The following is a 13,700-nucleotide window of genomic DNA, read 5'->3' as shown; positions in this document are numbered from 1 at the left end:
TGTCCCATTGATCACAGAGATAGTGGGTTTGCTCAATGTGAAGATAAGACATTATTTCTACAAGGACTATGCTGTGGTCGCTCTTGGCGATTGTGTCATGGACAGATGCATTTGCAGCAGACAGATTGGCTGGATGAGGTGAAGTACGCTCCAAACTCCCCACTGTCACCGAGAAGGTCAAGGGCAGCAGGTAGGAATAACAGTAGGCCATTCAGCTTCTTGGAGGAGAAAGTGAGGACTGCAGATGCTGGAGATCAGAGCTGAAAATGTGTTGCTGGAAAAGCGCAGCAGGTCTGGCAGCATCCAGGGAACAGGAGAATCGACGTTTCGGGCATAAGCCCTTCTTCAGGAAGAAGGGCTGAAGAAGGGCTTATGCCCGAAACGTCGATTCTCCTGTTCCCTGGATGCTGCCTGACCTGCTGCGCTTTTCCAGCAACACATTTTCAGCACCGCATTCAGCTTCTTGAGTTTGTTCCACCATTTAGTGGCTGTGTTTATATATACCTGTGTTTGGCCCACATCCCTTAATATCTGCTTAACAAAAACTCATCTATCTCAGGTTTAAAATAAACAACTGATCCAGCATTCACTGCTGGATCTGACACCCTTTGTGTGCAAAAGTGGTTCCTAACATCTTTCCAGAACAGCCTGGCCCTAATTCACAGATATGCAGATAAATGAGAACCCCACCACATGCAAGTTCCTCTTCAATCAGTGCACCATTCTGACATACAAATGTATCCCTGTTCCCTCAGTGTCGTTTGATCAAAATCTTGGAACCCCCTCCCTAATTGTGGATCTAGCTGCAGCAAATGGGAAGGCAATATCTATTGGTATTATTGCTAGACTAAGGACAGCATAGTAACTCAGTGGTTAGCATTGCTTCCTCACAGTGCCAGGGACCTGTGTGGTCTCTGACTGCGTGGAGCTTGCACATTGTCCCCTTTTCTGCATGAGTTTCCTTTGAGTGCTCCAGTTTCCTCCCACAGTCCAAAGATGTGCAGGTTTGGTAGATTGGCCATGCTAAATTGCCTGTAAGGTCCAGGGATATGCAGGTTAGGTGGGTCAGCCATGGGAAATGTGGGGTTACAGAGATAGGGTAATGGGGTGGGTCTGGGTGGGATGCTGTTCAGGGGGTGGGGGTGGAGTTGATGAGTTGAATGGCCTGTTTCCACACTGTGGGAATTGCATGATTCTAAGTGGACTGCAACTGTTCAAGAATGCAGCTCACCAGCACCTCCCAAGTACAACAAAGCATAGGCAAAGAATGTTGGCCTCATCAACAGTACCCACATCTGATGAATCAATTATTTTTCAAAGTATGTTCTTTTTTCTCTTGTTGTTTCTCTCACCATCTGCTGCAAACCCAATCTAATAGCAATGTATTTTAGGACTCAGCAGCTCAGTCAATAGCAGTGCTGCTGAGCCATTCTTGGTGATGGATATTGAAGGCCGTACCTAGAGTCAATTCTGCACTCTTTTCTACCCTCAGTAATTCCTCCAAATATCATTTAACATGGAGTATTGAGTCATCAGCCAAGGGAGGTTAGCACATTATAATGAGCAAGAGATTTCCTTGTCCATGTTTGACCTGATGCTGTGAGATTTCATAGGGTCTGGAATCAATGTAGAAGACTTCCATGGCAACTCCCTCCTAACTGTATACATTGTGCAGTTACTTCTGCTGGGTATATCATGTCCCACCAGCAGAGTTCTTTAAGTTATGGTTCCATGAGATTGGCTGTGTCAGGTTGATTGCCTGACGGTGAGAGTAGGAGTTTAAGCCATTAGACGTTTCAAGCCTGCTCCAATATTCAATCTGATGGCTGATCATTGAGCTAAATAACCTAATCCCACCCCCTCCCAATATGTCTTGATCCCTTTCACCACAAGAGCTACATCTATCTGCTTGAAAACACACAATGTTTTGGCCTTAAATGTGGTAGTGAATTCCACAGGCTTCCCACACTCTGTGTTTAGCAATTTCTCTCATCTCAGTCCTCAAAGGTTTACGAGAACAGCCTGTGAGAAAGTTTTCCTAACTCTCCTAACTTTGTGGGTTGACAGGGATGTATTGCCATTATAATGTCTGGTGGCTTTGTCAATGCTAGGTCATCTGTCCCATTTTGTTCCTTTCTACAGATTTTGTAGCAATTAATGTCAACTGAATTGTTAAGCATCAATAATATTGTAGTGGGTCTGGTGTCCTGTGTAGGCCAGGCCAGATTCGGATGGCATTTTCCTTCCATAAGGTGAATTAATGAATGCAGGTGGGTTTTTACAACAATAAACAAATGATTTCATGACTACCTTTTGACTTCTTTAATTCCAGAATTTTATTGATTGTACGACCTGCTATGGTGGGATTCAAACCTGGATTCAAACAGTACCTAAGTCTTTGGACTACAGTCTAGTGACAATACGGCTACTGCTACGACAATACTGCTCATCTCCCCTTGTTTTGGATTAATGCATTTGGTTCATTTTTAGTATCAAGTGTTTTTTTTTTGCTACCAATTCTTAATTCTGATAAACAGGATTCCAGGATAAAAAGTGAAGATTAACAGTTTGACAAGGACAATGTTTGTGGCAGGCTTAATAAAAAGTGTTAAGTATATTCAGTGGTAATTTGTTAAATAACTTTCATAAATGAAAGGCTTCAGTTTAAAATTGAAAAAGTATTCCCAATAACTTTAATCAACAAGTTGAGCAAACCAGTTCAGAGAACGGAAAGAAATTTGATTAAATGCTGTTGGTTAAGTGAAAGAAGTTCTCAGTTTTACAGCATATGATAAAAAATATTGAAGCTTTACAATGGAATCTCACCATCAAATTTTATTCGATTCAGTAGCATTTCTCAGCTGTGTAGAATTTCTTGATTGTGTTAAGCATAGAAAATATGAAGTGCAGACATCACTGGGAGAAGAAAATTTAAAAATCACACTTAAACATCAACTTCAAGATTTTTTTACAACTGGGGAAAAAAATGGTTGCTGCTTTCTTAAATAACTTTACAATCACACATGCCTCTTCAATTCTTTTTCTTCCTTTACTAGGATGGAATCAACACAGAAGTGTGAAGCAGTCATAGCACATTTTAATGGCAAATTTATTAAGACTCTGCCTGGTGTCCCAGGTGAGTTTTCATTACCTTTGTTAAACAACAGATTGTTGGAGTAATTGCTATTATTAACAAATCAAGAGAAGAAGACATGAAAGGTGATTGCTTTGGAACCAGGGCTGAAAATTTATTTTGATTTTTTTTTTGAGGATTACATTTTCATTTTCAGGAGCTACTTTCCATTCTAACACCACTATTATGTGATGCAATTACAGAACAACATTACTTTTTCTCTGTGATGATGTATGAGGTATTTGGACTCTCTCAGAATCAGAATTAGAAGAATGAATCAATATCATTAATACTTATCAACAATCCATTAAATTCAAAGCCATAACACAGAGGAGCGTATTAATTTCCCAGACACCGCATTATTTAAACAAGCACAATAAAGTTGTTAACAATTTTTTTAATGTAATTGCACATTTATACATACAAAAATCCTCACCCTAAACACACCTTCCAAATTGGTGAGGTGGTAGCTCCTCAATATTTTTCCACTGCATATTCACAAAGTTGAAAGATTTGAACCAGGCATTTACTGCCTCTCTATTGTATTCCAGATCTCCAAAAATATTTGAATTTAATGAACTAATACAGTGTTAAGTACAAAAGCATTCAGTACATTTCCCCATATAGCAGTTCCTGTACATATACACTCCTAAACTAGAGATTTCACAATCACTTGCAAGTAAATCATTACCTCAGTAATTTCAATTTTACTAGCTCTTAGCTGAGTCTACCTTCAGTTTGAAACTGTTCTCTTTTTTTGTAACCGCTTCCTCTCTTCTCTCCACCTTTCGGCCTCCCTCTTTCTTCTATCTTCCAGCAACCTCTGGCCCCTCAACCACACCAAGAGCTACCTTCTTTGCCCCATGCAGCCTCCCTTTTTCCTTCCCCTTTTGCAGCTGCTTCTTCCCATTTCTCAGCCACCCTCTCTCTTTCCTCCATCTTGCAGCTACCCTATTTATTCTCCCTTCCCATTGCAGCTCCCCCTGCCCCCATCATTCTGTTCATCCTCTCTTTTCCTCAGTCATTTTATCTACCTTTTTCCAATGTATCTTCAACTTCCTCTTCCTATTTATCTTGCTTTCTTTTGTGTTGTCCCTCTTGCACCTGTTGCAAACTCCTTCCCTCTCTCTACTACCTATCCTTTGCAGACTCCCTCTGCCCCAACATCTTGCACCCTCCATCTCTCCCACCACTGCTTCTGCTGCAGCTGCCCTCTATCTTTCACACTCTCTCCCCGATATCCACTGCGGCCACCGTACCTTCCCTAGTCCTTGCAAAATATTTCTTTTATCTGCACACGCACACACGTGTGCACAAACCTGACTACTATGCAACCCCTTATGATTATGGTGTTCCAAATATAAGCCAATCCATCTATTCAATAATTATGCCCTTTACTTAATAATGGTTAAGTCTTCATGAAGTTATGAGTTATGCCTTCGTGAATCTTCATTGCTGTTAGTCATTAGCAGGAGTAGGGTGCTGGCAACTATAGCAATTGTTTTTAATCAGCCTGTTTAGACAAGTTATGATGCAAATCTGTGACATAGTAATGGAGATTGAGAGAACAGCAGTTAAGGCAAATCGTTCAATACAAAATAATTTCAGTGATAAGTTGACGTTGACTGACTAGTGGATAGGGCTAAGAAAAACAATTTCAAATTAATACACACAAATGATCATGCATTGCAGAGAATAGATGTACATTATTGACTTCTACCAGAGTTTGATATGGGGGGGTGGGGCGGAAAAGCAGAAGTCTCTTGTTTATGCTGTTGTTTCATAATCATTTACAAATTCTTTCTCTTTAAAATCTAAAACATTTAACCCTACAGTAAGAAGTGCAATAAAATGTTATACATCAAATTCTAATACAGATATTTGAGTCAAATACACATGCACTATACTGTGACATGCACTGTTGAAATATGTTAAACAATCATATACAAAATACAAACAAAATAAACAAACAGCCGTACTCTCGATCATGGTTGATCTACCAAAAATGGATGGGGCAGAAAATACATTTTTCAATTCCTCCAAAATGGAGAACAAAAGATTGTATATCACAACCTGGTTAAAAGAAATGTTTTATGAAGAAAAAATCCAATTATCCTATGGAATGGTTTAAAATCAAGATTTCATTAGTTAAAGCCATACTTTAGGTCTTGATTCTGCTGAGAAAAGATTATTTTTAAAATTAGATTAAATTAAATTAAATTAGATTGCCAACAGTATGGAAACAGGCCCTTCGGCCCAACAAGTCCACAATGACCCTCCGAAGAGTGACCTACCCAGACCCATTCCCCGACATTTACCACTGACTAATGCACCTAACACTATGGGCCAATTTAGCATGGCCAATTCAACCTGACCCACACATTTTTGGATTGTGGGAGGAAACTGGAGCACCCGGAGGAAACCCACGCAGACATGAGGAGAATGTGCAAACTCCACACAGACAGTCGCCTGAGGCTAACTGTGGCACCAAGCTTCATCTCCTTGAGATTTTGAAGATGTCTAATGCATTACATAAATGTATTTCTCACAGAAGCTAAAAATAGACTTGGCCTTTAATTATTTAAGCTTGGATATTTTTCTTAATTACTAGACAGCAGTAAGTTTAATTTGTTACCATCCCTACTACTGGTCTGTTGTAAGAATGATCTAGTTTACTGCTTCAACAATCATAATGCAAGTATCAATGTAGGAAGGTGCATGCAGTAGGAAAATATGGGGATATTTGGGGGGAAAGCAGCTATTATAGGACAATTTACTGATAGATCAATTTATGTGCACATCTGGTAATGATCCAGAGCAAGAAAGAAATGTTGAGTGAAATCCCAGTGTTCTGCATGCTTCCTAAACCAATTCCACCCAAATTCTGAAGTTACTGTGAAAATATTGTGTGTGTGCACTGAATGTGCTATTACTCAAAGCAAAAAGCATTACTTCATTTCTGACAGAACTTGTCCATTCACTTAGGTATCTTCACAGATTTGGGTATGATAATGCCCGCTGAAAATGTTTCCTGAACAAGAGGCCATGTTGGCCTAAATGCTGTTTTGTCCCAGTCCATATTAGAGTTATTGAATGCCAGGTGGTTGAATTGATTGTTACTATGCTTTACCATAATAAAAGTGTACGTTATGCTTTTATATTATTAAAAGTAATCGATTAGGCTGAATGATATATGTTGCTTTTTGAATCATGAATGCTGAATGAATAAGTGGAAAAAAGGTGAAAATCAGGAGGCTTAGAGAGGATCTGAGGAAACACTTTTCCATCAAGAAGGTGGAGTGAGTTTGGAATGTACTGCCTGGGAGGATAGTTGAAGCAGGAAACCAAACAACATCTAAAAGGTACTTGGAGGATCACTTGAGGTATCTTGAGCCTCATGCGGGAAAATGAGACTAGTGTAGATAGTAGTATAATTTTGGCAGCACTTGATGGGCCAAAACTGTATTGTATGATTCTATGAAAATAGGGTAACAATGTTAACGTTTCTTCTGCCAAGCAGCAGAATTTGGTAGTGAATGTCCTGGTTGTTCATCTGAGAGATATATGCTGCACAGCTGACAGATAACCATGTAACATAGACAGATGATGAGAAGTTCAGATGGTTTGCAGCATTCCTTGGTCTACACATTGAATGGTTCCCACAGCATGACCCTGCCTACTGAATGCTTGGAAGTTGTTATGGAACTCCACAGTCTATATTACCATTTTCCTGAGTCCATGAAATGAGAATAGTCAGTTCTGGTGAATCGTGTGCCATGTTACTGCAACATAGTTTGGTTCATGTGATTTTGATCAGAAAAGCATATATTTCTCCAATATGTATATCAAAATGTTCTAGAATAGGAAATTGAATCAGACGTTAACAGGTCTGAAAGTTAAGAAGGATTACATTGACTTTTAGTAATTTGTAAACTAATTTGCAAGGTGACTTAAGAGCATAAGCTTAAATCAGCTCAATTAGGAATTTAGTTAAATGAATATTGGTATTCCCCCTGAAAAGCTGAAATATCGGTGTACAGTATGAATGATGAAAAATCTCAATTTAAGCCCAAAATGAGCATCACATTAGTGGAATGCTAGCTCTGGGTGATAATCCGTGCTACTCCAAGGCCCAAATTTGTCTTTTAGTGAAATGTCACCATTGACCTGTGGACACCAACAGCTGCCTTTCTTGCCAAACGCTAATTTAAGTCAGTCTACAATTTGACAAGAATACTGACCGATGGTCAAAAAAATGCTTGTGATGCCTTGACATTTTTTGTTGGACTCAGGTGGAGTAGCTCTGTACGTCTGAGATTCACAGAAATGAAAACTGAATATTCTTGGCTTGTTTTCGTGTACCATCAAGGACCAATGGTGTACAATGCAAACTAACCCCTTCAACCTTGTTATAGTGTATACCTTTGCTGAGTTTCTCTAGAATCGGGATAGTTCTCCTTGGCATGTACCTCCAATGGCCTAAGAAATTGGTTTCCCTCCCTCCTGCCATGTGGCATCACTGGCTGCTCTACTTCCAGCTCAGTGCACCCCTTAACCACAGGGAGCTGTAGAGTATTATGCCTCAGTAGGGTAATGTACTAGAATTCAAGCCCCACTATTTCTAAAAATGTTTAATTCAATGATAGTTTAAGGTTTTGTGATGGCTTAGTATGCTTTGAGCAGAACAACCACCTTTGTTAAATTATATTTTTAAATTTATAGTTGAGAAAATTGATTTACATAATTGAATGACTGAACGATTACTTTTTTTGGTGAGGAGGTCAAATTTACTCCAGATTAAAAGATAAGCTGATTATATTTCTATTAGCATGCTTTATCCGTTTTTGTTTATCGCTCCTTGTGCAAATAAAATGGATTCTTATACTTGATCTAAACTTAATTTTCTTACCTTCATTGATGCTTGAACTGAAGAAGGGCCTTTCTCTGCAGCACTTTGGAAGTAAAAATCATGAAGTTTTTTTATTCACTTGTGGGATGTGGGCATCGTTAGCTGGGCCAACATTATTTCCCATCCTTTGTTACATTTGGGAAATTGGTGGTGAGCTGTCTTTTTGAACAGCTGCAGTCCATTTGCTGTAGGTAGGCTGTTTGGGAGGGAGTTCTGGGATTTTGACCGAGCAATACTGAGACAATAATGATACTTTGCAAGTCAGATTGGTGAGTAGTTTGGAGGGGAAATGTATATGTGTTGATGTTCTCATTACCGGCTGCCGATGTCCTTCCAGATGGAAGTGGCTGTGCATTTGGAAGGTGCTGGCCTAAGGATTTTATTGAAGTGCAGAGAAGCGCACAGTTTATCTGTTCAGTTCCCATAAGACAGAGCTATGCCATTCCATGTAAATGGTGCACTGATTCGCAAAGAACTTTTGATTTAGTGCAGTTATTCTTTGGTGAGCCACAAGCAGCCTAAACAGCTTTCAACATTTCATAAATCTATCATGTCATCAGCCATATTAAGTTTCTGCAAAAGTGAAATACCACAGATGCTGAAAATCTGATCTAAAAGTGGAACCTGTGGAAAATAACCCGAATTTGATGGAATCTGTAGGGAGACAGACAAAGTGAAAGTCTTGTTGATTGGAATGATAGAATAGTTACACAACAGAAAGAGGCCATTCAGCCTTGCAGTCTGTGCCAGCAAGTCACTCAACTGATTATCACATTTTTTCCTCCTAGCCTTGCAATTTTTTCTCCAGATAATTGCCAAATTCTGTTTTGAAATATTGTATCTACCTCCATTGCATGTGAGAAATAGCATTAGAGGTCCTACCCACTCTCAATATATTTTTTTTAAAAAGTGATTCAAATATCACCGTTGCTTCTTCTGCCAATTGTTTTAAATTTCCGCTCTCTGATTCTCAATCTGTACATCGATGAGAATAGTTCTGTATTTCCACGTAACTGAAATTAACCATGCCTGGAATCATTCTTATAAATCATTTCTGCACGCTCAGTAATGCTTTCACATTTTTGCTAAAGTGTGGTGCCCAGAATTGAATACACTACTCCATTTTGTTAATGTGGCAAGGAGTTTAGCAGAACTGATGAATAGAAGGGGCTGTAATACTGACTAGTTGAGAAACCCGACCCTCAAAGAAAGATGTGTGTGGTTTCTGTTTCAGCTTGGACCCAAGTTGACACATTGAGGCCAACCCAGTGTTTTATGTAGGTTTATCATAATTTGCTTGCTTTTGATTTCTAAACCGAGTGGAAAAGTGTGGTGCTGGAAAAACGCAGCCAGTCAGGCAGCATACGAGGAGCAGGAGAATCAACGTTTCAATCATGAGCTCTTCATCTTATGCTCAAAACGTCAATTCTCCTGCTCCTTGGATGCTGCCTGACCTGCACCATACTCTTTGACTCTGGTCTCCAGCATGTGCAGTCCTCACTTTCTCCTTTGTGTTCTAAAACCCTATTGATGAAGCCCAGGATTTGCTGCTTTCTCAGCTTGCCCTGTCACCAACAATACTTGTGCACCCATACCTTCTGGTCTGTCTGATCTCGCATCCAATTTAAAATTATGCCCTTTATTTCAGATTGTTTCTCAGTGTTCTTCCCACCAATATGAATCACTTCACATTTCTCTGCATTAAATTTCAAATGCTACTTGTCTGGCCATTCCATCAGTCTGCCTGAGTTCTTTCAAAATGTATCATTATCCTCCTTATAGTTTACAATATTCTGAAGTTCTGTGTTATTTGTAAATTTTGTACATCTAGGTCACATCAGGAAAAACTGGGGTCTTAACACTGACCCCAGGTGCCTCACTGTATTACTTTCCTCCACAAAAACCAATTGTTCACGGCTACTGTTCCTCTCATTCAGTGAATTTTATATCCATACTGCTACTTTCTCTAGCAGTATGGATATAAAAGGTGAAAGCAGGATAGAAGCATCTGCATCTGCATCAACTATTGCAGTCTTCAACAAGAACAACAAAAGGTCAAGTCTTGTACAAGATGTTGATTGTCCCATCCATCAAAATATTGTCCAGCATTTTGTGGTGCGTGCTATGCTGAACATTAGGTTAGTGAACCTTTTGGACATAGGTTGAAGGTGAGAGGGGAAAGATTTAAGAAGGACCTGTGGGGTAACTTTTTCGTGCAGAGGATGTGTGTATGGAATGAGCTGCCACAGGAAGTGGTGAAGGCAGGTACAAATACAACATTTCAGAGGCTTTTGGATGGGTACATGAATAGGAAGAGTTTGTAGGGATATGGGCCAAATGCTCGCAAATGGGACTAGGCCAGATTGGGATGTCTGGTCAGTATGGATGAGTTGGACTGAAGTCTGTTTCTATGCAGTATAACTTACTAAGTCAAGTTCTTGGAGAAACCCAAAATGCAGCACAATTCTTTGCAGTAGCATGTAAAGAAGAGCTGACTGAGGAGCAATGCCAAAGACATTTTCAAAATTCCATCCATGGCACACATGAATGTCAATGAAGTTCAAGGGTAACTGCAATGTCACAGCTTACAAATTCCTGTCAAACAATGCAAGAAGTAAATGTCATATATCACATGGACACTCAGAAAAGCTGAATCATTTAGTTCCATCTAATACCTTAAAAGAAATGGATAGCATGCGCTATGTGCCAGGATTAGCACTTGGACAAATGTAAATGTCATCCTTTTACACATTTTTATGAAATGTACTCTGGAAACTGGTACAATGTGTTGTAGTCCATGTCTGAACTAATAATCGCTTAGATACCTTATGTATTCATGGACACTCAAAACCTTTTACATTGTTAATACAGCAGGAACTGATGTCATCAGTCTACCAGCATGCACAGATCTACATATCATCCCAATCCATGAGGTAAACATTCCATCAATTCCAACATAAAAGATTCCAGTCTGCAACATGGTGTCTATCCGTGACCTGACTAATCTCAAACCAGACCAGTTTGATTCCGTTGGTAACTTTAAAGGTGATGCGGTATTGCATCTGAAAGATGATGTCCAACTTAGCATGAACCCTAAGTGATAACTTCAAACTGGAATTTCAAATTAGTTCCATAGTTTAAAAAAAATCATTCACCAATTTGAGCATCGCACTGATAGTGCAATTCCATTACTTGTGTTTTGAAGAAAGTTGGGAAGTTTAGGTTCAATGTAACTAAGTATTGCACAAAAAATATGTTCTACCCTGGAAAAGCTTAAGCTCATGTTTTCAGACATTAAGCATTTTTCTAAGCTTGATGCAAAGAATGTATGTTATTGATCCATTCACCTTTCCCCAGAGTTACAGGAATGAACAACATTTAGAAAACCTTTCAGTTGATCCTTATTATTGCCATTTGGTTATCTGTTGGCCAGGATATATTCCAACAACTTATGGCTTATGGCATAGAGAATTTGCCAGGTTGTCTCTGTATTACAATTGACATTACAGTTCTTAAGGCAAATAAAACATGAGCATGATTAAAAACCTTCATGAGGAAGAAAATGTGGATTAGTTTTCAACAGCAAAAAATGTCAAATCAATATGAGCCAAATCAACTTCTTTAGATCGATATTCTCTTTAAACATATTGGACTGAATCCTACCAAAAAAAAGACGTACAAAACATGCCTATACCCAAAGATAAAGGTAACTGTAATAGTATCTCAGTATCTTCAACTTTTTATCTCTGTGTATTCTGTGCATCTCCCCTTCTTCCATGTGCTTTGTAAAAATAAATATTACATGTAGCTGGAAGATCACCAACATATTTTTCAAACCCTCTAAAACACTTCAACTTCCAGCAATGTATTCTTCAAGATTATCCCGTCTGGATTAGCACATTTGAAGTAAAAAAGGCCTCATCCTGTATTAAAACCGACAACAATGTAATATTCATAACTCTTCATATGCATTCATCCACAATGACAGACACACCATCACCAATTGTGATAATTGAATAACTATTGCATCGCATCGTTTGACTGCCAAGGCATCATCGTAATTTTTAAAGATTTGTGCAGATATGCATCCTTGTATATATTTATCAGAGTAAGTTTCCTATTCTTCAAAAAAATATATAATTTTGCAGATGTCAGAAAGACACAAAATCTTTAAGACAACTAGAAAACATGACAACATGCAATGCTCCAGTATAAAAGCTCTCTATCTTAACTCGCTGCACATTCATTTAATTGGTTATCGACTTGGATCAAAGAGTCTGTTTCCATGCTGCATGATTTTCGGACTCTGGTTTCGTATAAAACGTATTGATCATAGGGAGAATGCAGCAAGAGCAGAAGCTTGTGAATTAGAAAGTGTGTGCTTAGAGGCCCTGTCCATCATCATTGGGAATTCCCTCGGTTAGGTTGCAAGGAAGACTTAGCAGAGTATTTGTGTGGAAGTTTTTGTCATCATAAGAAATGGGACAGAGAAATTGGGAAAATGGAATCGAGATGTTATGGGAAAGTGGAATATAAATATGTTTAGTCAAGGAGCTCTTGGAGTCATTGACTTTACAATAAACATTGGTTAATAGTCTGTTCCAGGAATGGAAACAGAAAAGGCAAGGAAAATAAATAGCTAAAAATGGACTGCAAGCAAGTGAGAAAAGGGTGGAATTTGAAAAATGGGTGAAATTTTCAAGTTCAAGACTAGAGCAGAATTGGGCACTGGCACAGTCATCACTATGCAGCATGTTTAATATTTGAAGAGTGAAGTTAAATGGAATCTTGTTCCAGGAGTAGAGTAAAAGACAAGGCAATGGAATGAGAATGTTAGCATATAAACTGAAGACTTATAAGAATAAGATGCTGAAATTAATTACCCAGCACTTCAAATTTATAGAAGGGAAGCCTGAAAATGATGTGTCATTGCCAGAATTAGCTAAGATTCAACAATACATACAAAATAACTTGTCTTAGAGAGAAATATAAATTAAAAGACTTGAATTGGAATAAAACGAGAAGGAATTAGAAATGAAAAAGAGAAAGAAAGAAAGAAAAGAGAATTGAAATTAAGAAAACTTGAAGTGGAGGGCATTGAGAAAGAAAAATGGAGAAATGAAAAGTGAGATGCGGTTATAAAAGTCTCAACTCCAAAGAGATGAGAACTCTGGCAAGATGACCTGTGAGAGAAAAATTTAGCAGTAGAAAGAAAGAAGAGATAGCAACTCAGAATAATTTCCATTTTAATGAGAGATTATATTTAACTACAAATCTTTATTCGGTGTCTGAATTTACAAAGGATGCAATTGAAAGGTATTTCACCTTATTTGAAAAGATACCTGGGAAGAAAAAATGGCCAAAAGATGTTTGGGCCTTAACGTTACAGCATGTTTAAACAAGTACACCTATAAATGTATATGCTAAATTGTAGGAAGAGCGATCTGCTGACTATCAAGCACACTTTGGAAAGAAAGCAGATCTTAATGCATAATAATTTGTTGCATTTCAATTAAAATTTAGGACATTAAGAAAGAAACCTTGTCAGATGTTTTGTAGGATTTGCAGGAGAAAAAGAAATGATACGAGTTCATTTCTTTCGATCACTGAAGATAGAGAAAAACTTGAGAATGCAAAGGAACTCATGATTATGGCAGA

The 13,700-nt window shown here is 38.5% G+C and overlaps 1 protein-coding gene across 5 annotated transcripts in view; it reads left to right on the top strand.

The window, feature by feature from the left end:
- The window catches only part of LOC122551628 (RNA-binding motif, single-stranded-interacting protein 1-like), a 210,437-nt gene that overhangs the window by 177,789 nt on the left and 18,948 nt on the right, over nt 1-13,700 (top strand). For all 5 annotated transcript variants that reach the window (XM_043693851.2, XM_043693850.2, XM_043693854.2 and 2 more), the window contains exon 6: nt 3,057-3,136. In XM_043693851.2, coding sequence (XP_043549786.1) covers nt 3,057-3,136 — 80 coding nt within the window. The remainder of the gene's footprint in view (nt 1-3,056; nt 3,137-13,700) is intronic.

This window comes from Chiloscyllium plagiosum, unplaced genomic scaffold (genome assembly GCF_037043375.1).
Source record: "Chiloscyllium plagiosum isolate Xiang-an unplaced genomic scaffold, Cpla_swu_hap1 HiC_scaffold_7, whole genome shotgun sequence".
In the NCBI taxonomy this organism is placed as follows: Eukaryota; Metazoa; Chordata; class Chondrichthyes; order Orectolobiformes; family Hemiscylliidae; genus Chiloscyllium; species Chiloscyllium plagiosum.
This window is presented reverse-complemented; position numbering and strand designations above follow the sequence as displayed.